General features: G+C 40.3%; 2 protein-coding genes across 2 annotated transcripts in view; one reads left to right on the top strand and one right to left on the bottom strand.

The window, feature by feature from the left end:
- The first annotated feature begins 23 nt into the window (after window positions 1-23).
- On the top strand, window positions 24-3,448 carry aanat1 (arylalkylamine N-acetyltransferase 1). The gene is made up of 3 exons (XM_047577973.1): window positions 24-987; window positions 1,190-1,344; window positions 2,412-3,448. Exons 1-3 carry the CDS (start codon window positions 840-842, stop codon window positions 2,715-2,717), a joined length of 609 nt encoding a protein of 202 aa, XP_047433929.1. The 5' UTR covers window positions 24-839; the 3' UTR covers window positions 2,718-3,448.
- Window positions 3,449-3,630: 182 nt separating this feature from the next.
- Window positions 3,631-26,584, bottom strand: part of LOC125004198 (inactive rhomboid protein 2-like) — a 28,170-nt gene continuing 5,216 nt past the window's right edge. Inside the window, exons 2-18 of the mRNA XM_047578633.1 lie at window positions 19,552-19,701; window positions 17,255-17,397; window positions 15,886-16,063; window positions 14,960-15,181; window positions 14,492-14,620; window positions 14,112-14,212; window positions 13,766-13,984; window positions 13,530-13,641; window positions 13,025-13,099; window positions 12,332-12,493; window positions 11,883-11,932; window positions 11,685-11,748; window positions 11,468-11,562; window positions 11,293-11,368; window positions 11,105-11,205; window positions 10,309-10,462; window positions 3,631-6,369 (exon numbers count right to left, since the gene is read on the bottom strand). Coding sequence (XP_047434589.1) covers window positions 5,938-6,369; window positions 10,309-10,462; window positions 11,105-11,205; window positions 11,293-11,368; window positions 11,468-11,562; window positions 11,685-11,748; window positions 11,883-11,932; window positions 12,332-12,493; window positions 13,025-13,099; window positions 13,530-13,641; window positions 13,766-13,984; window positions 14,112-14,212; window positions 14,492-14,620; window positions 14,960-15,181; window positions 15,886-16,063; window positions 17,255-17,397; window positions 19,552-19,689 — 2,451 coding nt within the window. The 5' untranslated portion in view covers window positions 19,690-19,701 and the 3' untranslated portion in view covers window positions 3,631-5,937. The remainder of the gene's footprint in view (window positions 6,370-10,308; window positions 10,463-11,104; window positions 11,206-11,292; window positions 11,369-11,467; window positions 11,563-11,684; window positions 11,749-11,882; window positions 11,933-12,331; window positions 12,494-13,024; window positions 13,100-13,529; window positions 13,642-13,765; window positions 13,985-14,111; window positions 14,213-14,491; window positions 14,621-14,959; window positions 15,182-15,885; window positions 16,064-17,254; window positions 17,398-19,551; window positions 19,702-26,584) is intronic.

Below are 26,584 nucleotides of genomic sequence, written 5' to 3' on the forward strand. Positions count from 1 at the left end.
TAATGAGTTCTACTGCATCTGTGTTTTATATATATAAAATAATAATAATAATAATAATAATAATAATAATAATAATAAATAGTTTGTTAGATTTCGTGGGAAAGTATTTCTAGAGACGTCAACAACAAGGAATTATTCACATGCAGCTTATTTAACCTTGAAGAGGTGACAAACAAACGCCTGTAATCCTCTTAGAGATCTGGAAAATAAAGAGTGGAAAATATCCTGAACTCTACTTAAAGGGACGATGGAAAGTCTCCTTGAGGGAAATCACATGAAGAGCGGTAAGTCGAGTCCCTCAGATGGCCCAGACAGTTCCCAGTCTTCTCCGTGAGACAACTTTAATTGACACTGACATGATGGTTTACAAGTCAGAATCGTTAAGTCTAACCCAGATGAGCCTCTCTTTACTGAATGATACACCTGACATTGGTTTTAGCAGCATGTTGGGAATATGTGAGTGCGGCAGCTCCAACACATGATCAGTAAAGTTCAAATCTGCTGCGGGTCTGATGGTGGCACGGCGAGGATAATTCTCAACACACGGATAGCCCTCTTGACCCCGAGTAAATATGTTTATTGTTCAAATTCCTCACGGGGGAAAGGAGGGTTTGGTCATCAGCTCTCCTCGGGATTATACACAACAAGCCTACGCGCCGGTATAAATACCCACGCTGCGCCATTCTCAGCTCACACACTCAGACGGTCCCGTTACGCACGAACTAGGCTCGTGTTAAAAGTTAGAAAGGCTCTCGTTAAAGGAGACATCCCCAAGAGGTCGGATAATACGATTTCAGAGCAGAATCTTCTCATTTAGTCTTGACATTTCTTGTGGGACTATGTCAGTGATGAGCGCAGTGCCGTTCTTGAAGCCGCTCCACATGCGCTCTCCGGTGCCGCAGGGCCGCCGCCACACGCTGCCCGCCAGCGAGTTCCGCTCCCTCAGCCCGGAGGATGCAATCAGCGTGTTCGAGATCGAGAGAGAGGGTAAGCAGATGCCTTATATATCTACTTTACTGAATTCTGTAGCTGCAGCTGTCTATCTTTCCTCAGTACACGTCGTTACGCATTTGGCTACAGGAAACAATGGAGTTGATTCTTTGAAAAAAAAAAAAAAAAGTTTTACCCTAGTAATTTCAATATTTGGTCAGCACACTAATATTTTCCCTGACTCTCGTCCTCCACTCAGCCTTCATCTCTGTGTCCGGTGAGTGTCCTCTTCACCTGGACGAGGTGCGTCACTTCCTCAACCTGTGTCCTGAGCTGTCTCTTGGCTGGTTCGAGGAGGGACGGCTGGTGGCCTTCATCATTGGCTCACTGTGGGACCAGGAGAGGCTTACCACGGTGAGACACAGCACAGGACACCTGTACAGTGGGATTTACCTCCGTCTGACTGGCACAGAAAACACAAGACTAGGTTTAAAACTGATTATAAGAGGAGGTGAGATGCACATTTTTGCAAATTCAGATTCTAACGTGATTCTTGTTCAGATCCACTTAAATGTCAGTGGAAATATAAGACAGGTGACAGTGAGCTTCATTGGTGAGCTAATCCAAAGGCTAATAGAAGATAAAGGCTCAGAGAAACCAAGAGTCATAAAGAGAATTATCTTTGCTTCCTTCTTTTGTTGAACTGCAGTCCTGATCTTAAGTGAAATTGTGGAGAGGCAAATCAATTTAGTGTAAGGGATCACAGAGAACAATGTGCTGGTTTAGACTGAGAACATTCAAAGGTCAGAGGTCAGATATACATCCATTAGTAGTAGGGGTTCATGAGGGGCCACTGCTTAACCCAAGTGGCACTGGGAGAAAGGTGGGGTGCAAACAAGAACATGGGTGATCATATGAGCGTAAATCACAGGAAAGCTTTTTATTCCTGTTGACAGAGACAGATTGGGGTTGCTCATATTCTCAATATTATTATTAATAGAGATTCTGTTGAAGTTAAAAATGCTAAACTCAGTTTTTAATTCAAAGGAGGAACATGTTTCACAAACAGCCTTAATTAAATATTAAGCTGTTTTTACCTGTTGTGTCTTTCAGTAGTATTCATTTTGAAGCTATACACCATACTTTTGCATTTTGCAGATTAACATTCTTAGACAAAACAGTGATCGAAATGTGTTTTTTATAGACGACACAATTTGATAGTATATGATAGAAGGAGTTCCTGCATGTTTTGACCTTTAGATGTAAGGAAAGTGGCGGATCTGCTGGAAAGTGTTTATCTGACATTTTAGTATAGTTGGTTTATGGTATACTATAGTATAGCGAATGCGGTATTGGTCATATTATTCCGCACTTTTAACACTCTCTGGCTTCTTCCTGCTGCTTTCTGCAGAAGCCCAGGCCTCTCAGCAACATGCTATTTAGTTGCTCTAACAGCTTTCTTCTTGCTCTGTGTTGTGCAGGACGCCCTAACTCTCCATAAGCCTCTTGGCACCACCGTCCACATCCACGTCCTGGCTGTCCACCGGACCTTCCGCCAGCAGGGGAAAGGCTCCATCCTAATGTGGCGCTACCTGCAGTACCTCCGCTGCCTGCCCTACGTCCGCCGCGCCGTGCTCATGTGCGAGGACTTCCTGGTGCCCTTCTACCAGAAGTCAGGCTTCAAGCTGCAGGGCCCCAGCGAGATCACAGTGGGGCCTCTTGCTTTCACTGAGATGTTCTACCTGGTCAGGGGCCACGCCTTCATGCGTCGTAACAGCGGCTGTTGAAGACAGACAGACGTTGATGTGGATTTTACCTGGCTGTCAGCAGTGGTGGGATCTTTCCTCTGGAAACAGGAACGCTGTGCTGTGTGTGGGCAACCATTGTGGGGTTTGTATTCAAACTTGGTCAGCAGGCAGTGAGACGGGAAGTCTGACCGTGAGCCTGCAGAGGGCCAGTAAGAGAGCCAAAGAGCTGCCCTCAGCTGCTGGGAGAAGATGTTTGAAACTAAAAGGAGAATTGTTTTTAGTGTCAGTAACATGAAAGTGTTATACAAAGCACTGTTTTTGTATAAAATTATTTAGATTTGTAATAAATGCTGGACATTTATTCATAATACAGAATACAAGGCAGATGTCTTGTTCCTTCCTTATGTGTTGTTTAAGTCTGACATGAAACTCTGTGAAGCCATTTAGGTAATAATTAGTCAATAAAACCAATATCAATATATGAATATTTTTATAGTATTTTATACCAGCTTTAGATGTAAGTTTTTTGTAGTTTTGTTGCAGTAATATGCCAAATTATTACCAAATAAGGTAACTTTCAGTAACTATGAACTAAACTACTAAGGAGGGATATGGGTATGGGTCTCCTCTCACACTCACCCCTGTAGACAGACACCACCTTTGCCTCCTAAAGTCTTGAATCAAGGCGAATACATTTTTTTTATTCAACTGTTTTGTTGTTGATTGTTGTTGTTTGTCTTCAAGTAATAAAAGTCATATTTTCAAACTTGTTCGCTTTCATATTGCCTCATTTATAAGCTGTAGCTATTTAAGTATTTGCTGGGAAAATATCACCACGACGTTCATTTAGTGGATGTTGGGAGAGGATTTTTGGACAAAATATAAAAAGATAGTAATTAATGACACAGCAAACAAAATGTTACAAACATGAAATGAATCCAATCAGACATACTTCATTATTACTGGAGTGGCATTTATTCGGACTGTTTTTTTACCCAAATATCTTCACACATAACAGAACTGAAACAGAACAGTGTTGCTGACTTGCCATTGATTTGATTTTATTAAATAGAAAAAAAAGTGATATTATTTGGTCCCAATGCAAACAGAGCAGTGTGAGTGCTGCATGAAGTCATGAGAGAGACTGTGGGTTGTTGGGAGTCATTTGCTCACATGTCAAAAGGCACAGTAACGAGGTTTCCTAAAAAAGGTGGACGGTCATAATTCATACGCACTATTGTAGCAAGGATGGTCGTGTGGTTACTTCAGTTTAATACGGTGTTGATTAAAACATTTGAATTATCTAACACTATTTTGTGTGTTGTATTCTCAAAGCACCAGATGACTGTTGAGTCAGACCCCCAGACTAACTCACATAATCTCATAACATTAAATTTACACTCATGTAATCCCGCACACTACCCTGGCTTTCCTAACAGCTGGAGCTAAAGCACAGCAGAATCTTGAACAACAATCACAGCTCAGGGTGTGAGAAATGTTTCACTTCAGGTATCAGGTGCTGTTCAAATCCGGTATGAACATCCGTCCTGAGTGATCCCATCACAAGTGGCCAGGTTCAAGATCAGGTGTGAACACAACAGAGGTGCACTGAGGACACATTTGGTTTCTGATCACTCAGATCTGATTTGGAGGTAGTCTTGGCCACGTGTGAGCGCATTCCTTCAGTAGCGTGAACGCACAGTGTGTCCTGTGTCAATATTGATGTACAACCTACTCAACGTTGTCCATACTGCAAAGTATTTTATTCAGCTCCATATTTTCACAGGTGTCTTTTTCTATCACTGGAGCTTTTTCTTTCACTGCTGCTAACAGCACATTACTCTGAATATGGACTACTTTAGGGGAAACTTATTAATTTGAGCTTCAGGTCTGTCTCCAAAATAACTAACATCAGAGTGGAGATAATTAACGATATTATAACGCAACATGTGTGCTTTCAGAAAGTGAGAAAGTGGGGTTCACAGCGCATACTGATCGACTTTTCGTATTTTGTTGCTGCACACACACAAAAAACAGAGATCCACTGTTCTGATGCGGCATCTGTTGAGCAATATTCTAGCGCACCCCAAAAGATGAAAAGTGGTGACGGCCCACATGTCTTAATGTGGAAGAAACGTACCTAAAGTTGGCCACTTAACAACTGGTCACTCAGGACACATGCTAATACCAGAAAATGACCTCTTTCACTAATCACATTGGCAGGGACCCATTCAAACAGCAACATCTACTGAGGGTCATGGAACACAGCTCAGGTAAACAGCTGCTACAATTACAGACAAAAAACAAATAAGTGGAAATAAACTGATTTCATCTTGGTTTAAAACTGTTTCAAACCACCTCTGTTGTATTGTTAACTACAAAGTGTAAACAGTTAAAAAAAATAATAAAAAGAAGAAGTTTAGAAGGTGTATTTTACAAATCTGTTAAATCAGATAATCACATGAAGTGATGTGATACTATGACTGTTCTCAACAAGTCAAAAATACAGTACAAAACTTGCTTTCACCCAACAAAAAAGCCTGTGGGGTTATTACTCTTAAAATAAATATCATGTTCATTATTTCTTTCAGAGTATATGTAGAAAATGGCTGAGGCACTGTTGTGTTATCAGATATTTTGTTGTGTACCGAAAACTGACTGTGAAAACAACATACAGGTGAGCACTTAAAAGATACAAGTGAAGTTCCTTTGGTAGGTTGGGATTAAAAACATATTGTTCAATAAGTTGATCAAACAGTGTGCAAAAGTACACTGAGGCATCTTTGAAAAATGGCATAGTCTGTTTAAGGCAGCAAGTGGTTACAGATAGAAATCTTGCCTTGATTGACCACTGATATTTCACTTTAAATATTTCGGCTGCACAATTAATACTTTTATCATCTTCGCCATGACATTTCATTCCTGCAAAGAATATTGGCATGCCAAGTGCACATATACAATAGGCAGACATAACAAAACATCTTTAAAATATTCCTCAACGTTTTGAAAAGCCGATCAACTGCTTTCGTAGTGTTAAATCCAGAAATTACTTAAGGAAGCATCTGATGTAGCTCAGTTCACAAAAGGTCATCAATATCTGTATCCCCAGACTTGTTTGAAGATTTGATGGAAGTAGGCAAATCAGAAGACTGTTGAGAATAGATATTCCCTGTCCTAGTCTTGTGGACTTTGAACACATCCCTTACAAGGAAATCATAACCATGCTGTGGTTCTCTCAGACCCTCCAGTAGCCTGGAGACTAGTGCACCACGTGTTCAATGTTGTGGTCTATATCATACTTCTCACAAAACTTGCTTGTGAAGGGCAGGCAGGTGAGGTGCTCCAGCCAGTGCCAGTTAATTGGGTAAATATAAAACCAAACAATGAGGGAGGAGGTCAGTCCAATGTAGGCCAACATCGAGACACCAATGAGGACACGTTTCCGGTACTTGTCAAACGTCCCGAAGGTGACATAGGGCAGGAAGGCAAATGAGAGCAGCAAGCCGCTGATGAAACCAAAGATGTGGGCAATGTTGTCAATCCACGGCAGAAGGCCGCATAGGAAGAGGAAGAGGACAATGCCCAAAAGTTTGAGAAAGGCCTTCCATGGCTTCTCCAGCATCTGCCAACCTTGAAAGAGCTCAACAAACAGGCAAGCAAGGAGTCCAAACTGAGAGCCTGCTGGACCCACCTGGAGGGAGACAGAAAAAAAACAAGCTTGAGATCATCACACAACTACAAACTAAATAATAACAGTTGGCTCAAGTCTGAACAGGAGGTTCTCACAAAGTATATACTCCAGACTGGACACATGAGATCGACAATAAAGGCTGCGACACTAATGGTATCTCTTCTGGTTTCCAGTTTAGAATAAAGAACATGCTGGTATGAGTTATTTTATGTATGCGAAAGAGTTATTTCCTTTCCAGTGCCAAATGTTTCCCAGCAGAACACTGAACTGTGACAACATCAAATCACCTGTTTGTGGTTTTAATTTTGTGGCGGATTGGTTTAAATAACAATTATTTAAAGGACTGAGACTTAATCCACCATCAGGGAAACTGCAGCTACTTTGAGTTAACGGATGGTAATGTACCGTACAAGTTCAGCTCTAGTTACAGTCAGTTACACGTCCAGATCTGGGGAAGAACTATGGTACTATGCCTGGGTCAGACGGCAAAGGTTAGCAGATTAGAGTGACGTCAGGTCTGAGTTTGGAGGCTTGTCCTGGTCAGAGGCAGGTGACTAATCTAGGAAGACATTAAACAGCCACCAACAGAAAAACAGCATGGCTCTCCACCCACACTCACTCCCCAGACATGCAGGCTGACGCACTCCTCACACGGGCCACGGTCGCTCTATTGGTTGCACCACTGGTTGAGATGGATAATACTGGGACTGTCATTTAAGTAACAGGGAGGTCATCTTTGTGAACATATACTATTCAACATTAAATAATGGAAATGTATGTGTTAATGGAGCTAAACCAAAAGCACCAGGACCAATATAATAATACCAGTGGCAAGAACTGAAGAAGCCACTCGTCTCTCTATTGATCTGCAGGTGAGAAGTGTGGAATAAATTGTCAATATTTAACTTTTATTAACGATATAATGTTAATGAAGCTCAGGTGAAAGTTCAGTAAGGAAGGTCTGTTCTCATGTTTTGTCTCTATTCCTCGAGGGTCAGATTGGGCTGTTTCCCTTCATTACATTTGCTTTCTCATGATGAGAAAATCACTTCACTCTCCATTTCAGTTACTCTCATTGAAAGATTTGTTTATTCATTATTGGTATCATTGATTACATTTGTCACATTCAGAAAGAAAAAATGTGGTCAATTTAGGAGAAGTCAATGAAAGGAAAGGTGAGTGATGAGCAGATATGAAGATATTGGGACACCACTAACATTATTTCTATACTGTAGTCTTTCAAGGCTTTATATTCTTACAGTGCCCTGATCTTAGCTAATAAATTCTTTTTTCATTTTTCTTTGGACTTGAGAGAGAGGGGACGACACAGAAAAGAGTGGAGGCTGAACCTGCACTAGTGTAGTGAAGGCTGTAGTCGCATTTTATGGGCTTCTTGCTCAACCAGGTGAGCTCCAGGGGGGCCACTTGATTAACAGGTTCTTGGATTGTTTCCCATTTTTTAAGTTTAACTCCATTAGCAGTTAGTAAAGAGGCAAGGATTTTAATATTTACTTGTTTCCCTGTAGTTCTGGGAGTAGAAACTTCTCTGCTGAGCTACTTTACTAACAAGAATTACTCTTGTTATTGCAGTCACAGCTGTCGTTTTCAGTCATTTTTGCTCACGCCATGGGGGCCCCTTAACTCAGCGGTTAAAGGATAATCCGTTTAACACTCTTCTTTAAGTGGATTGACCGCCCTGTGTCGTGCTTCACATGTGCTTCCTCCGGTTATTCCCGGTGTATCAAGACCTGTGAGCTGGTCTGTGATAGGGAGAGCTGGATAGCAGGATTTCTACGTCATACTAAGAGCTACCTTATGTCACTCTAGGGAAATATTAGATAAAGCTTATAAAGATCTGCAGGGGATGAAGAGTAAGAAGAATGCATTTCACATGAATTCTTTTTCATGTATTGATGTAAATTTGATATTTGCACCATGTAATAGTAACAAGATCAGACATCCATTAGATGAAAGTGGATCTATTCTGGATGGGTACAAGGATGAACCTATTTACAAACGCATGTAGACAGAAGTCTAGTCAGTGCAACAATCGTCTTTGTTTAAAAAAATGTAATCCCACTCACTAAATACTGTAGCAGTGGCCTTTGTCAACTAGCACAATGGTATTAGGCTAATCTCTTACAGGGGAAATTGGGCTGTACACACACAGACTTGTCTGAAAGAAGTAGGTAATTCAGATAAATATTTAAGAAGAGAAGACTGATCATGTGTTGACTGGTCAGAGCAATTAAAAAATAAACAAAATAGAATAAAAAAATAGCATGTGCAGACATCATCTAAGACTCAGCGGCCACTTTCTCTGTCTAACTTAATCTAGCGTGCCAAGAGGATTGCTTGAGCTTTTCATCAGCACATCCGACAGGACGCGATGGAATGGATTAACTATTGTCCAAATTAAACATATTGTATGAAGCTACATCCTGTACAGCAAAGTTACCGGTGAACCAGAATGTGAGTGTGGCAGCATAAATGATCTTTTTATTGCTTACACTAACACCTTTTGCTTGACCACAGCACACTGATCAAACACATGCTGATAAAATGACTTGGCTTCTCTGCTGACACTAGTGTTATGCTTAAAACAAACAACACATGATAAGCACAGAGGAAGGCACTGCTCTCTTCATAGGAATGAGTCAGCTTCAGGAAAGTGCTCTCATGTGTTATCGACTTAGGCTCAGTTGTTTTTTAGGCCTTGTGCATTTAACACCATGTTAATACCATGTTCACTGCGCCCCTTTAGACCTTTAGAGAGTAAGAAAATTGGTCTGGTCTAACAAACACCAGGAGGACAAACTCCCCTCCAGTGAACCAGTTAAAGTAAGCTGAAGTAAGCCACTGAGAAGGAACAGCAGACAAACAAATATTTTTTTAACATTATGGATGACTGCTGCAACATGAGAGGTCAAAGATGTCGTAGTTCACAGCCCTAGCAGCAAATAAGTATAAATGCATTTACTTGGAAGACAGACATAGGGCAACAACAAGTACAACAGGCTGATAAGTCAATGGGGGTAAAAAGAGTCCACATCTTAGTCCCAGATATTTGACTTGCAGGATTGCAGCGTGTGTCAAGTGCTTAAATAACAAATATACACAGATCAGCCACAACAGTATGACCACAGACTGGGAAAGTGACTGGGAAACTTTTGGACCTGACATTCATTCATGTGGATGTTACTTAGACATGTACCACCAACCTAGACCAGACCAGACACCCCCACCCCATAGCAATGACACGGTATTGACCTGGCCTCCAAATTCACTAGATCCTGAAACTGATCTGTGTGATGATCCACAGAGGCCCCTCCCCTCAACCCATAGGACCCAAAGACCCCACAGACTCAGAAGATCCATCTCCATTCTCTGATGAGCCACAACTGCATACTATTTGTACTCTTCATGTGCTCTAAATTCTGTAAATATGGCTTGGTGTGTGCTTGTGTCACACATGGGACTAGTTTTCCTCTTATAAAATTATGCATAAAAATAATTTATAAGTACAATTATATTCTGTTATGTAAAAAATCTTCTTATGGACAGCTATCAGTTGTAAAAAAAAACAAAAAAAAAACAGACAAACCAGACTCCTGTATTACTGTATGCCAGTCAACACACTGATGAAAGTAAACCAATATGTTTTTTGGTTACGTTTCTTAGGACCCAAAAAGGGTTAAAAATGAGTAACTAAACAAAAAGATGTCATGGCTAGGAAAGCTGATGTCGATGGCTCAAACTGAATCCCACCTAGTCCACCTAGTTGTCTTACTAATGATAGATTCCTTTTGCTCCAGCTTTGATGCCAGACATAACAGCTAAAAAGTATGTATGCATCCTGTTTAAACCCAATACTGTGTGCCCAACCTCACTGGTTTGTGTTTATGTCCATAGATGAATGTGTTTATGTGAGGAACTCACCTCAGCTCTGAAGGGCAGAAACAGGGCAGAGGCAAGGTTACCCGTGATCCCACTTAAGATATAAATAATGGAGATGCGGACCCAACCAGCCAGCTTCTCCAGGTCCCTTAGTATGGTCATCTGGAACACTACTGACACAACGCAGTGCAAAAGCCTGCACACACACACACACACACACACACACACACACACAGGGACAATTGAAGTGAGGGTACACATTGGTAAAGTAGCCTTTCAACCTTGAGAATTGTCTCAAGTGTATTTTTTGTCAAGGTCCTCTGGTCTGTATGTTTGCTGGTTTAAAGGGTTAACGTGAGGGATTTCCCCACTGCTTAGTATTAGCTCTAAGTATTAACGGTCCCCATGTGAGCGAACTGCTCACGAGCACTGAGGCTTATTTAGAAACATTTCAGTAGGTTTGAATCCTCCCGGATGCTGACATAATAAAAGCACACTGATCATTCACAGCAAATGACTGAAACAGCTTAATGACTGTGTGAAAGGCTTAACACTTCACAGCATATTACGCCTCCTCTCAAAGCTACTTAATCATTATAAAGTGTTATTGCCGCCATGTAAACAGCGCATTCATGGCAATTTGAAATGCTCCGACTGTACCAAAAAAATCACAAGAAAACATAGAGTTATTATTTCAATTTGTGTAAAAACACAACAAAGACCCCGCCTCTCGCCCGATGCCAGCTGGGATAGGCTCCAGCAACCCCTGCGACCCTAGTGAAGATAAGTGGTGTAGAAGATGAGATGAGAACATAACAAAGGAAAATGAAGTGCGTACCCAGCATGGAGGAAGAGAGACAGCCAGAGACGGTAGACCTGATCAGGAACATCGGGATTGAGGAAGGGCAGCAAGCCACACACATCATCCAGACAGTGAACCTGCATGAGAATACGAGGGTCAGAAATTCACAAACACACCAACACATAAATGCCCATAGTGCACACACACACACACACACACACTACCTGTGAGCAGAGTGTGGCATCCTCGTGGAAGTAGCCATGCATGAAAGCACAGTACTCTCTGGTTGTGATCTCACATCTACAGGACAGACAAGCAAGAGGCAATTCAAGCATATATTCTGTATTTCATTTTAATGAAACACATGATCATGACCTGATATCCGTACATATTTCCCACCTGCCCTTAGTTCCTATGCAGCAAGGCCGTCCTTTGATGTTACAGTCCATGTGTCTGTAGCCAGTGTGGTTCCACTTCTTTGGAAATGTACAGATCTGACGAAGGACACATAGTAAGAAATAATACAGGCAAAGTTAATATACTATTAATATGTAATAGGTTGATGAAAGTTTGTAAAACTGATTTTCCAAACTAGTGGGCCTAGTGTTCCCCTCACCGGCCACTGGGTGATGTCATCTGGCCATTTATGAGCGCCTGCAGAGGCAGGTTCTTCACACACACTGGTCACACAATGCAGCGCAGCAAAACAAAGCAAGACCACAAGTCAGTTTGGGAAAAAGTGTCTTAATGATGAAATACTCCAAAGTGATTATTTAGTCAAGCCTTGGAAAAGTTTACTTATGGTCACTCTTACTTGCGATCCTGGTGACAAACATGATGGTTAATGAAGGTGGCCAGCGTCTCCTGATGAATAGATTTGAGTATTTAAAACACAATGATCTTTCTTAGTCCGTAGGATCACAAGAGCATAATATGACAAGCACACATTTGTTGTGTACATCTACAGTACCATACATTTACATACAGATAATTTAAACTCAAGTCAGTGTTACATAATGAAAAACAGAGAAGTAGTTTGATATAGACTCAGCATGTCTGTGCATCTGTGTTGTGAATAATTAATGACCATCCAAGTGACTGTATCTTTACAGATCTTTAACAACGCGCCTCATTTTTTATTCTATGGGTCTATTAAAGTCCTACATATTTAAATCATATTTAAATGCAATTTTGTGTCCGTTTAGTTGGAAGTTACTGTGAGTTTTTTTCGAAAAGCATGAAGTTGCAGCGGGGGCAACATACAGAGCAGTCAGGGCTGAGGGTCTGCACACATCCAGAGTTGTCATTCTGAACGCAGCAGCCAGACTCTCTTTCAAGATCTTTGTCCTTCTGTATCAGACTGACTATCTGTGGGTCTGGACGGATGCATGGGGAGAATTTGGCCCCCAGGTGGATCAGATCCTCCTGGAACAAAAACAAAAAAAAAAGATTAATAGACGTGGTAGGGCTTTCACTGTGTTGTGATATGTGTTGTTGCAGTCACATATGGCTGAGCCTTTATATAAATTACAGAATCCTAAAAACATGACATACTGAATGCAGGAACCAAAAGCGACCTGCTTGCCAGGTATAGAACTTACTAACAGTAACTTGTGCGTGACTATCAACTAACTATAGGACAAGACAAAGTTTAGCTCTTGGTGTGACCGACGTGTGTACATGTAACAGGAAATGCAGAAAGTGATAAGCTGAAAAAGTGACAGGGTGTAACTCTGCACCCACAGAGCGTGGCATTGGCCTGTGATGCATGCAGCAGCGCACAAAACTGTTGACCAGTCAACACCCTGTGTTCAGCTATGGCAGTACTGGCTGGGCTCATTTTAATAAGAAATTGTCTTAATGGGTTTTAAAATCTCATGGGAGTGTTTTCAGTGGTCAGAGTGAAAAATATGTAGTGTAACACAAAAGGTAAACTGACACCAGCAAGAGACTCACAGAGCTAGGACCAATCCAGAAGTTCTCCTGTTGGACGTACTTGACACTCTCATAAATGCCTTTATTCTTCAGCACCTATTGGGTGAGAGTGACAAGGTTTATCAACAGTACTGCTAATCCAATAAAGTGTCAATCTTAACACACACACACACACACACACACACACACACACACACACACACACACACACACAGTGTGTGTATATATATATGTATAGTTTCTATTTTTTTATGGTGTTTGGATAAAAAAAACTATAATCACCTGAAAGCTGATTTGTAATATTTTATGTTTTCACAAGCATTTCTTAAACAACCATGTCTAAAGACACATCCTGTGGTCGTGGAAAAGATTTTAATCTGTTTGAGAAAGGTCAAATCACTGGCACACATCAAGCAGAGAAAACGTCTGAGGAGATTGAGGAGATATCATAGTTCACTCTTTAAACAGATATCTCCCCTCCAATTGTTTTGTGAGAACAGATTTGAAAGTTTAGAGCTTTACTCACCAGCTCAGATGTAGAATGTTGTGCAAACCCCACAGGGGCAAAACCATATGTGCAGCAAGACAGCAAAGTGATAACGATATGGACAAACGTGATCCAGTAGGTAAAGTAAGGCCTAAACAAACAACAGAGAACACAAGGTTAATTTTGTTTATCTTATTATTATTATATCATTTTGGAAAATGTCACATTTTATATAATTTCTTACAAAAATGAAAATACTACTACTTATGTCCAACCTGTGACTGTGGAAGTCATCCAGCTGCTTCTGGACGTGGCTACTGATGCTTCGTCGATAGTGTCGGTTTAGGCATTTCCCCACAACTCCCATACCATACTGGCGCTTTTGTTTGTCGAAAGCAAAGTGTTTAACTTGGGAGGCAATGCGCCGGCCGCGGCGAACATGCCCTGTTTCAGGTGCTGCGGCCGGTGTCCTGGGTGTCCGAGATATGTCCTTACTGAGAGGTAGAGAGGAAGACAGATATCCGCACTGACTATGGGACAACTATGGCAGCAATGAGCTGACTCCAGTCCAGAGACTTTCTAAAGTGGCTGAAGTATTTGGCTGAGGGCTTATTTACTCACAGGCTGGAGAGCTTCTGATCAGGGTGCTCACAGGAAGCCGACATGGGGGGCGATTCAAACACATCATCAGCCATAGAGTATAACTCATCATGGGCATCAACCTACACAGCAGAGGAAATACAATGTATTAACTGATGTGTAATTAGACATGGCATGTATTTAGAGAACTGTTATTTTTTTTACGGTTGTAGCAGAAGTTAATAGAGAGATGATATATAGGACACAGGAGAGAAATCATGAAAAAAGAAATAAAAGAGGACAATAAAAGAAGCAGATCAACTGTAAATACGGAGGAAAAGAAAGAAAAAGAAAAAAGCAGAAGCAGAGAAAGAAGAAGCTACCACAACACCAACAAGATGGGGGAGAGAGAGGCTGCTGACCTTGCTAAAGAAGAGAGACTCTGATGTGTCTGCAAAATCCACTGTGTCTTCGTCCACCCAGCTGGGCCTGACAAAGCTCCTCCTGGGGAAACTGCGGCCCGTCTGTGAGCCTGCCAAGCCACTGCGACCCTTGACATTACATACACCACATGAGAAATGATTTCATGCATACGTTGTGTTTCTTGGATCTTTTCTAAACTAAAAGGCGTGAAGGCCACAATATGCAATAGTTAATATTTACCTTATTTTGCAGTAATACAACAAAAGCACATAGTGAAATTCTGTGTAGTCTACGTGTGGAATGTAAATTTACTTCGAAAGCACTGTAGTGTCTGCTGTAGTGTTTTACAGCAGATCAACACGTTAGTACACCTACTGTGCTACAAAGACTTTTGTAAAACACCCATCCTTTTTTTGTATCTGTCATACCTCCCAACATACACATAGGTTTTCTCATACTTCACCTACCCTCAGCAGGTTGGACGCTGCTCTGATGCTCATGCGGGCGACTGACTCTCTCTTTCGTCTGGGTAAGCGGCTGTACCCAGAGCGCTGGCTGGTGAAGGAGCTGAGTGAGGTGACCCCTGGTGTGACAGGGCCCGCTTGAGCGGAGTGGGGTGTCCTGGGGGAGCGACTGTCCACCTCATCTGGGCAGCGGAAATGTCTCCCCCGCGCCAGAGGGTCCACAATCTATCAAAAACAGAGATGTGGGTCATACATGAGAAGAATATTTGAGATGCAGCATGACATTAATATTAACTGCAATTCTTACTTCTTACGTGCAAGCCATGCTGAAAGCAAACTTTCAATGAGCAGCAGAGAGGAGTCGTTCAGATATGACAGATCATCATCCTGACTTAAATGCAAGGTTGCACAACTAGGTCATTTTTTTATCACTGGCCTCCTGGTAAGCCCAAGATGACGGTAAGCTCAGAACAGAGAACAGCTGAGGCAAAAAACACTGGATGATGAGTAGATGAGTAGAGTCGTCTGACAGACTGGGGGCTGTGACAGGACTGATCTGGAGTGCAGATGGTTCACGTTTGTCACCATGCAGCACTGGCTTTAATAAAGCATCTCTGTTCAGAGACACTTTATTGAAGCCAGATGCATTTTTCCATCTCTCTTCACAATCTCAGTCTTATTTTCCTTCTCCTCCTCGGGAAGGTTCAGTCCCAAGAGGGGAAATGATGCAGGTGACAGAAAGGAATAGGGATTTCTATGAACTATGAGCCTGTCTGTTCTCATCCTGTTTCTTTTTGCTCCTTGTATAACTGTTGTTTTTTCCATGCATATGAACATCGTAAGTGGAATAAAAATGAATCAGGAAGTGAATTAATGGCGTGATGAGAGTGTATAGTTTGAGGAACACAGTAATACTTGTGACAGTATACCTTGGGCATCCTGTGTGTGGCTGGTGAGTCCAGGTCGATGCTGGTGGCCGTCTCAGCCTCCCTGTACTGGACCTTGAGTTTGCCGTAGCGCTGGCTACAGTGGCGGAGGCTCTTCCTTTGCCATACCTGCTGCTTGGTGTCACAGTCTTCACCAACCCCAAACCACTGGGCTGTATTCCTAGACAAACAACAGGTTATTTTAAAGCAACCTGAGTAACTGACAAACATATGCACAAAACATAATGCTAAACTTTTAAATGCTTTTAAATTCATTTGAATCAATCTGTTGGTGAGGACCTACTCAGCAGTTCAGTTTCTATCTCTGTTGTGATTTGGCTACTGTTTCTGGTAAATTCTAGCAGTATAGCTGTTATTGATTAGAGGGATTCTGAGAAGTAACCTTTGGAGAATGAACTGTAGGGTAAAAAAGCACTTATTGACTGTTTGAGGTGAATGGCATAGAGGGAATGGGCACTTTTTATACATTACACGTGATGAGGAATGTTTTCCAGCAGTTTAGTCATAGCTTTATGACGGTGGTGTCAGAGAGGAGGCCAACATTAAGAACTGGCTCCAAATCACAGGCCAACCAGAATGGAGATTTATTTTAAATGAGATACAATTTGTCTTTTCAGATGTATTATCAGAAACCCTTTCTACAGACATATGAATTTAACTTTTTCCAAGTCATAGGAAAAAATTTAGAATAAAACTAAGTAATGACAACAAATTTCAAATAAAACACATCTGTGCCCATGTTCATTAAGTCTGTTTGTCTTTTTGGCAGCTCAGAAAAGCTGATAAAAATCAAAATCTTGTGGGTGCTTTTCACTCAGACTGTTTTACCAACTTCTGCCAATATATTGGTCATTTTCATAAGACATTGTGAGATGAGACTGAATTCGCTGTTAGCGACTCTAGAGAGTAGCGACGTTAACATTGCGGTTACTACATGGTGGACAGTGAAGCTAAGTACTTATCATGCTAAGCCATGTTAAACATGCTGCGGATACTTTCAGTATGTCTGTATATTAGTGTGTATGTTAACTGACTGGTGTTCAGCTGTAATGTTGTTCTCATTTATATTTTAGTTCGTTTTCTGCTTGCTGTGTGTGCTACAGTATAATAGTAGGCTAACCGGTTTAGCCTGTTGTTTGCAAACAGTCACAGTGTTACTACCTCTTTGTGTCAGAGTCTCTGATGACATATTTTAGTGTTTAGTGCTCTAATGCCTGTGGCTTGAGCTCTTATGGTTCAACAGTATGAACTGATGTAGCGTCCGTTGGTTTCATTTCTTAGTCATGGATGTTACCCTTTGATGTAAAGCAAAAGGAAACACTCTCAAAACAAAACAGAGTTAAAAGCTTACTTCCGGATACTTTGTGAGAGCGATGTTTGTCTACCAAACTTTGTCCTTCTGTCTCTGGCTCCATCTCCCGCTCCACTGATGCTCTCTGACACAGAGCCAGTTGCTTGACCACTCATATCTTTTTTGAGAGAAGATCGTAGTGGCTGTCCAGAGGAAATAACAAATGATGTTACCATCCTTGTAGAGTAATTGTTGTTATAGTAAGAAAAAATAAATAATATGTCTGTACAGTATAAACACAGTTGTAGTATTATGCTAACCTCCATAAAGCAGTTGTACAGCAGAGCAGGCATAGGATACTACTGTAAGAATAACTACAGACTTGGATCATTATGAACTGGAATAAACAGATAACCAAAACAAGATGAATGACTGACTCTTCTTATTTATAACATTTGAGATAAAACTGCAAACAAATTATAATACTGTGATCAAGGGAACCGTGTTCAATAGCAAAACGATATCAAAGTGTAGAGATATTTGAATCAAGTGCTCATTTAATTTGGTCACACCCGTGTTCAGTCACTGCAGCATGGGCACCTATCGCCACACGGGCCGGAGAAAAACAACCTTCCTGTTCTCTTAAACACACACTTGCGTACGCTGCTGAGTGTTGTTCTGATATGTACAGGGTGTAGTGACTCCTCAGAGAGCCCATTACTCTAACTTGCGTTTGGTGAGGCTAATGGTCTCTTCATTCTGTGAGCTAATGGTACTTGACGCAAGTTGAGTGAGCCTTATGTTCAGGCTGTGGCTGAGCAGCTTATTGAGACACTGCTCTACACTGCTTCTTTTTCACTACACATGCTGTCAGAAAAAACAAAGGATTCACAAATACAGCACATTGTTATTTTGCTAACTTAATCCCGATTTGTCTGAAGCTCTAAATTGAGTGTGTCATGACATGAACTTTTGTGATGTCATGGTGGGAAACATCCTTTTCAAATGGTGTATTATATAAAGTTGTCTTACTGGTGCAGAAGCCTCAGCGTCCATAAAGCTAGAGCAGGTACATTTGCATGTTCACTGACTATGCGCCATTACCTGTAACTGTCTGACCACTGACTAATGTGTGCATCTTAAATACAGTTATTTGTATTCTAAGCATGGCCTTGTGTTCATGAACTGAGAGAGAACTTTCCAGAACGCCACCAAAACTCAGAGGCACAGAGGAAAACTTCTCTGTGTTTTAAAGTCTTTTATTTTTAGTCCTGGGGTTCATTAACTCAGAGACAAATTATTTACAGGCATGAAATTTCTTCTATGACAGTGGAATAGGAAAAGTGTTTCCTTGCAACTATTTTTAAATAATATTGAATTTCCCATAATCACACTGTAGTTAAGCCTGTATTAAACTTCCTGATGTGCTCTTAAACAACATATCATGTCAGTCTTCAAATGTCAGGACTCAGGACATGTTTGATCTGAAAGTCTATTTTGATCCACATACTTAAAATATCTTTCTTTTTTTCTCTCTCTCATTTAACGGAAGCTGCCAATGACCTAAAACATTTTGTAGATATCCTTAACTGTGACTGAGGCTTTTGCAGAGGGGGTGGCTTCTTTAAGTCCGCTGTTTTAACTGGAAACTGCAAGCTGTTTCATTTTAGTAGCTTATTTTTCTTCAGATTTTCTGCATTATCCATGATTAATTAATTATTTAATAAGGTTTAAATTATTACAAAACAATACTGCCCTGTGGAAGCGTAGTCATAAAGTTAGCAATGTGAGTAAAGCAGGGGGGAAAAGGAAACAACGTGACAGGAAGCAGGCCAACATCAACCCAAAATCAGTATCGATTATAAAGCATTTATCACAATTTTTACTGTCATTAACGTCTGTCACTGCTCTTATGTATAGGACAACCAAAAGACTGTCCTTCCTTCTTATCTGCTGTTTGTTATTTTGTCAGGACACCCACCCTTCTCCAACAGGCCGAACTATAGAGAGACGCTTGATATCATGTGTAAACCCTAAATTAGACTGAACTCCACGAGAAACCAAGATTTCATGTCCAGAAGCCAAGAGTCCTCTGCACAGAATTCATTTAAAACTTAGTAAAACTTGTTACAGTGGTGTGACAAAGAGATTCCCCTATGTTTGTCACACAAATAAATGTTTCAGATCATCAAACTAATTTAAATATTAGTCAAAGATTACAAAAGCAAAAACAAAATGCACTTTCACTTTCATACACGGTCAGAGGTTGTGGGTAGTCATGTGATCTTAGGGATCTTCTTCAATCTGACACACAAGGCAAAGCCATGATTGAAAACAAAGTGGAAACAGCAGCCTACCTGTTTTATTGGGTCATGGGGCATCGTCTCCTCAGGCGGAGGAATGGCTATCGTAAGGCTGGGGGGCTTCTTGCTCTTTAGGCGACTATCCTTAAGGCTTCCTTTTGGAGGAGGCTCCTCCCCCTCCTGTGATGCCATTCTGTCAGAGTGCTGGATATGAGGAAATCAAAATGGATTTAACTATAAACATAAACAAATAATATGATTTCAAACAATTTTATTATGTTGTATATATGTTATCTATTCACAAATGTACAGTGTCTGCCCATTGATGCATCCACTACACTGTAGTATAGGATTACTGAAGATTATATAGACAAATATATGACAGAAAAGGCTATAAATGTATCAGTAACTACAATCATCTCAAAACAAGATATGATATGAATAGAAGCTATGGATTTTCCAGGATTGTTGAAATATGTCAATCAAAATTGATAAACAAATTAATATAGACACAATTAAATCTATGAAAACATTTAGCCAAGTTAAATTCTCATCCCTCACAAAACAAATGAAACTAAAATACTTTTGTGGGATCTACCACCTTCCTTTATACCGCCAACAATAACTCAAAAGGAAACTATTACAGTCTACCCATACAAACAATCTCCTTAAGAGCAGTTGGCTCTGTTCCGGAAAATCACTGCTAACCTTCTTTGCTTTTTCATTACTTTCACAGGCAATTTCTTAAAAGGTTTTGCATTAACTTCCAACAGACGAGAAGTTAAAGTATATTTAGGTGAGCAGCATGTCTTGCTACATAGCTTAGGTTACTGATGTTAAATAATGTAATTATAAAGAAGGAAGTTATTAAATTATTTAATTTATGCATCAACACTCACATGGTAAAATAATAAGGAACTATCATTATTTGAAATGAATTACATTTAGTGCATTCGTTTAATTTGAATATGTGATGTTATTGGCCTGTTAAAACTTTGGATCAGGCAGTACAGTTATGCATAGATGTATGTTGTCTGGAATTATAATGAATTTGAAAAATATTTAATGCACAAGAAACAAATTGATACAGTCAATGTGAGACTGAGTAGTTTTCTGACTTCATCACATTAATGACAATATATTTTCTGACAATATACTCCTGCTCTTGGATTTGTAGCACTGTTCACAAAAAAATACAGGGATAGCTATCTTGACAAAAGCATTTAAAATTATCTCATTTCATGATGTATTGGCCTCATACAAGAAAGTCTAACCAAACCCTAAAGTAATCAAAGGAAGCAGTTAGCCAACAAAATCAACAATTGACCCTACACAACAATGTCCTTTGGTCTCTAAATGAAACAGGGGCTGATATAACAGCTGTTAAATTGTTAGAAAGACATCCGATGACATCAGATGAGACCGATCAATAGTGCTCCCCAATCATCATCCATCTTCAAGGTGGTCAGTAATCCATATCCTCTCCCTGCATGGTGTAAACAGCACTGCATTATTTTTTATTGACCGTTTGTGATCTTAATCTCAATGTAATAGCTGAAGCTACTTCAGCATGCATTATTAGTGGACAGTTTATGTCTGAGATAATAAGCTTATATCTAAACACTTTACTTTAGGATAACAACTGTGTCTTACTACATCGTATTTTCTGACCACTGGAAGACATGAATATCTAATAGAGTCTTATTAATCTGCCAGTACAGGAACCAAATAGCATTGTCAAACTGACTTATCACTGTCTTCTAGCCTTTACCAATCCCAGTCAACAGCAGAGCAAGCAGCCAGTCTATTCCTGGAGGTTGGATAGTCTCAAAGCATTACAACAAGCATTTCCAGAGAAATCAAAGGCTTTGCAGACACAAACCTATTATGCCACAAGCCTTGGCCAAAACATCCATTATGACATTATGGTCTTGAGAGCCTCGAATGTTGTCCTGGAGTTGTGGTTCATAAAATCAATGCAAGGCCCTGGGTGTCTGTGACAGGAATGGCAACGGCATAGAAATCTGACACCAGTTCGGTCAATAGCCTAGTTTCCACTTCAGAGTCAAGGAATAATTAGATTGGGCTAGCCATATTGTTCTTGACCTTCCTATGCTCCTGTGTTGCTGTATTAGGACTACATAACTCGATTTTGCCAACATAGTTTTCAATTAGATTTGTTAAATATTTGATGCTTGGGTAGAATGACTGATTCAGTCCTTACTGGCAATCAGTCTTATGGTTCTGTGGAGTAGTGGGTAGGGGCTGGAACCCACCTACTTAGATAATGAAACAGCTAGGAATTTGGCTAATGGATAGAGTGCTCAAGAGGCAGACTGCTGCTGACCGCAGCCTAACGTTGTATACAGGAAAACTAATGTGAGCAGCCTGAAGATTGAATACTCCAGAGAAAAGATGACAGCAAGATATACAGACACTGGAAATGTACACTCACTGGCCACTTTATTAGGTACACCTGTTCAATTGCTTGTTAACACAAATAGCTAATCAGGCAATCACATTGCTGCAATGCAATGCATTAAGGCATGTATAGGAGATCAAGACAATTTACTAAAGTTCAAAGTTCAAAGTTCAAACTGAGCATCAGATTTAAGTGACTTTGAACGTGGTCTGGTTGTCGGAGCCAGACAGGCTGGTCTGAGTATAAAGCATCTCTAGGGTTTGCAGAGAATGGTCCGAAAAAGAGAAAACATCCAGTGAGCAGCAGTTGTGCAGATGAAAATTAGAAAAACAACATGAAAGCATGGATCCATCCTGCCTGGTATCAACGGTTCAGGCTGGTGATGGTGGTGTGATGGTGTGGGGGATATTTTCTTGGCACACTTTGGGCCCCTTAGTACAAACTGAGCATGGTTTAAATGCCGTTGAGTGCTGTTGCTGACCATGTCCATCCCTTTATGACCACAGTGTAACCATCTTCTGACGGCTACTTCCAGCAAGATAATGCACCACGTCACAAAGCTCATATCATCTCAAACTGGTTTCTGGAACAGGACAATGAGTTGTACTCCAGTGGCCTCCACAGCCACCAGATCTCACTCCAATAGAGCACCTTTGGGATGTTGTGGAACAGGAGATTCTCATCATAGATGTGCAGCCGTCAAATCTGCAGCAACTGTGTGATGCTATTATGTCAATATGGACCAAAATCTCTGAGGAATGTTTCTAACACGTTGTTGAAAGTATGACACGAAGAATTAAGGCAGTTCTGAAGACAAAAGGGGTCCAACCTTTTACTAGCAAGGTGTACCTAATAAAGTGGCCAGTGAGTGTATTTGAGACTGGATGACGTTTTATATGATTTTACTAACCAATATTACTATGCTGATACTAACCTCCATTACATTTTTGTAAGTGTGTGGGATGTAAGTAATGGATATCAAAGTCCTGGCTCAGGGGCCAGATCATCCATGCAAATCCATTATGAGAATATAAATCTTACATATAGCAACCTTTTTTAAGTATTTTTATAGATTTATTAGTTTGAGAGATATCTTTGGGATTCAGCAGAATGTTTTTCCTGCAAAGACGTAATCATTACCTAAATGTTTGGATTGTAAGGATGGTAGGTCGTGTGTTAGTGTTCAGTCCTGTCCTTTTATGTGCAAATTGTACTTAAAGGATGACAAGACTTGTCTGACAAATGTACCGTCAAATGTCTACTGCTACTACTGCTTCAAAACGTCATTAAATTGATGCATCCTTTGTTATTTGCACACACTTTCTATGTGTTATGGTACTATGATCTGATGGGCTCAAGTTAGCCCATGATAGTCAGCAAACAGCAACTCTGCTATTTCAACAGTTCAACTGTCCAGTTTGACTGTTTCATCTCTTAAATGAATAGAGACATTTTTGAAATGCACTATTATGCTGAAGATGTAGTGCATAATGCAAGCTGAGGGGAAGGCAGAGGAGTGAGGAAAGAATAATTTATCAGAATATGGGTGTATAAAGTTGACATGAACTATTAAATTATGCAGCACTTTTTCCTGATGAGTGGTCATATGTTTCACTGTAATAACAAATTATCTAGGGATCCACTTGACTTTGAGGCTTACAGTTTAAAACAAGGAGATTCAATTCAACCTCATTACGAGTGTGTATAAACTGTGTTTGCTGTTGTATAGTGCAATTCTGCTCGCTAATTGCTAATTTGAAGAGGCTGCTTGTTGAGCTAATTTATGATTACATGCTAGATGATTACAACAAAACTGAAAAATTATCATATCTTCAACGGAGACAGTTCAACAGTGGCACTAAATGGCAGTTTGCCGGCTAGAAGCTGCCCTATAAGGGCATATTTGCATAATAAACATGGAGAATTTCTTGCTAATCATTAACCATTCATTTAGTAAGACCCAACATGATTTCAAGTGTCCCTGTATATTTCAGCTTCTCTGGAGTCTAATAATTCACTAGTTCATCTCATCAGGAGTATGTATGTTTGTTAACTCCTGTTTGCTCCTCTGAGAGTATGTCACCATGGTTCAGCCCCATCCCAAGGGAGAGGCCAGCCCTGACAATATGTCAGTGTGTTTGTTTGGGGGTATTCCCATTTGCCTGATGCTCCAGGAAATATTAGACTCTGTAGGCCTGGAGGCAGGGTGGACACTGCGAGTACCAGGCTGCAAAAGCATTCGGGACATGTCATAAACTCCACACATAACCCGTATGTAGGGGTGGCGAGAAGATATCACATTTCGTTTTCTGCCACACTCACGCTACACAGCAGCTGACCTAATATTCTCGCACCAACTGAACTTGACTTATGTTAACTAACTATAAAGTACACTACAACACATGTAAAACAAGAGTGGATATATACACATACACTCACTTTTCCAGTTACTAGCCAGTAGTGAAAACAGCCTATTCTAATGCAACACTAAATCTTAGCTCTATGGGGGTTCTGGTGTTCATTATTTGTTTCACATATAAACAAATCTGATCATCAGACCTGTTGATTCCGCAGTGTTTTCATTTTGGAGGCTGTGATAGTACTATTGAACTGTACTGTGTTGGACTGACACAGGAGAATGGTTCAGAATCTACACCATGCGACTCCACAAAAGGAAGAAAAGTCTTGAGACTTTCATCAATATATTTGATTATACAACAATTACCAACAAAATAAAAGGTATAATTAAATATATATTCATGTTTATCGACAGTTTGCTCTCAAAATTTAGAGTTTTTTGCGAGTGTGCCGCCCGTTTCCATGGAAATAAATGTGGTCTGACTAATAACTGGAACACAATCAGTCACGTCAGTAGACTCCTATGTGTAACGGAACCTAGTTCACCGCTACAGCAAATAATCCAAACCTTAGTAACGACCTAGCAACAGAAATGATTTTCTAGTCCCAGATGAGTGAACTCTGAGCTGGCGTTCATGTTTTAACGCGGTCTCGGACTTTACCGAAATAAATCAATAATGCATAAATGAGCGAAATGCTTACTTTTATTGCCTAAGTTATTACAAAGATGCTGTGAACAACAAACCGATCCATTTTGTAGCGTACTTTTCAGCCGTTTCCTGCTCCAGCTCTGACAGTTACAGTGTTGCCATGGAGATGGATACAATGTTGCCACAGACTTGGCAGAGTAATATTTTTAGTGATAAGTGCTGTAATGCTGATTTGAGCACTTTCTAAGTCTTATTGACGAATCAGATTGCTTGGTCGGAACTACTTGTTGTAATAATGTAATAATAGTAACTTCTGCAGGGGTTACCAAAGAGCCCTGGCAATTGCAAGAGAGTGCTTATGCAACAGCGAAGAGCAGTAAAAACAAAGAACAACAAGAAATTTTAGTTGACTACTTACTTCCGACTGAATGCAGGGGACAGGGCTGTAATGGATATTTCTTATCAATACTCTCTAACCAGTGTCACATTCTTCTGACGCTGTTGTAAATGTGTGATCATCAATGTTGCATAACAACATGTTTCTTTTTGTCACAGATAGTTGAGTTTTTTGTTTGTTTGTTTTTTAACTTAGAAATCACCAAAAGAGATGTCAAGATAATTGTGTCTTATACAATTATGCAATAATTTTTGTGCAATCATTTTTCCCCGCTGTGCAGTACTCAATATTCACTCATATTCAATGTCACCGTAGAGTAACAACTCGGAGCACAGGTTCACTTATACTTGTACATATTGTTATATATATATATTTCTTATATTTTTTATATTCTCTTACTTATTCTTATTGCCGACATTGCTCTTTGTTCTTAACACTGGTACACTATGGGTAGGAGCTGCTGTAACGGATAGTAATTACTTTTCTGGATTGATTTGGGATCAATAAAGTAATTCTGATTCTGATTCTGATCTACAGTCCTCTAGATTAAATTAATATTTCAGTCAGTATTTCAAACAAATCTACCTCTGTGTCTCAGAAATGGCTGTTGTTGGACTTATTTGGAAATCCTAAAATGAGGAAATGAGGAAGTGGAGTCCATTAACTGCCTTGTCACTTGTTCTCGACATGCAAGTTTAACATGCTTCTTCCCCCGTAGATTCTGACCATGAGTGCTGACTACTTAAATATAGACAATTTGTTTAGAAGCGACAAGCTGCATAATAATGCACCAAATGTACATCTATCTGGTTCCAAACACCAGTCACATATTGGCCCCTTTTGTAGATATGTATTGATATACACTGCTCTTTTTATTCAGTGTATTTTTTGCCCTGTTTGTCTAGACCAAACACTGTCCAATCTGCAAGAACTTAGGATGGATATTCATCATCTATGAAGGAAGACTGAAGATGACTGAAGATGATTTCTCACATTCAGTTTCAGCTACATGGGTCACATTTGCTGCTCTCTAAGATTCAGTGAGACAATCAGCAAAGTGATTCATTCGAGAGAGAAACGCTGCTTATTAAAATGTATTTTATATCCCTGTTTCCATGTTTGAAAAAACCTAGTTCTTCTAATAAAGCTCTTCTGCCTGAAGAAACAGAGCCACTGGATAAACCTCCACCCGTATGACGACCAGAAAGGACAGAATGTGAAACAGCCTTACAGTACATGGGCCAACAGCCAGCTGGCAGA

The sequence above is a fragment of the Mugil cephalus genome, chromosome 2, assembly GCF_022458985.1.
Source record: "Mugil cephalus isolate CIBA_MC_2020 chromosome 2, CIBA_Mcephalus_1.1, whole genome shotgun sequence".
Taxonomy (NCBI): Eukaryota; Metazoa; Chordata; class Actinopteri; order Mugiliformes; family Mugilidae; genus Mugil; species Mugil cephalus.

What these genes read in the sequence shown, in the direction of transcription:
- aanat1 (XM_047577973.1), top strand. Translation starts at nt 840, where the DNA reads ATGTCAGTGATGAGCGCAGTGCCGTTCTTGAAGCCGCTCCACATGCGC. An exon ending in GTTCGAGATCGAGAGAGAGG is followed by an intron (nt 988 to 1,189) that starts GTAAGCAGATGC and finishes TCCTCCACTCAG; the next exon opens with CCTTCATCTCTGTGTCCGGT. An exon ending in ACCAGGAGAGGCTTACCACG is followed by an intron (nt 1,345 to 2,411) that starts GTGAGACACAGC and finishes TGTGTTGTGCAG; the next exon opens with GACGCCCTAACTCTCCATAA.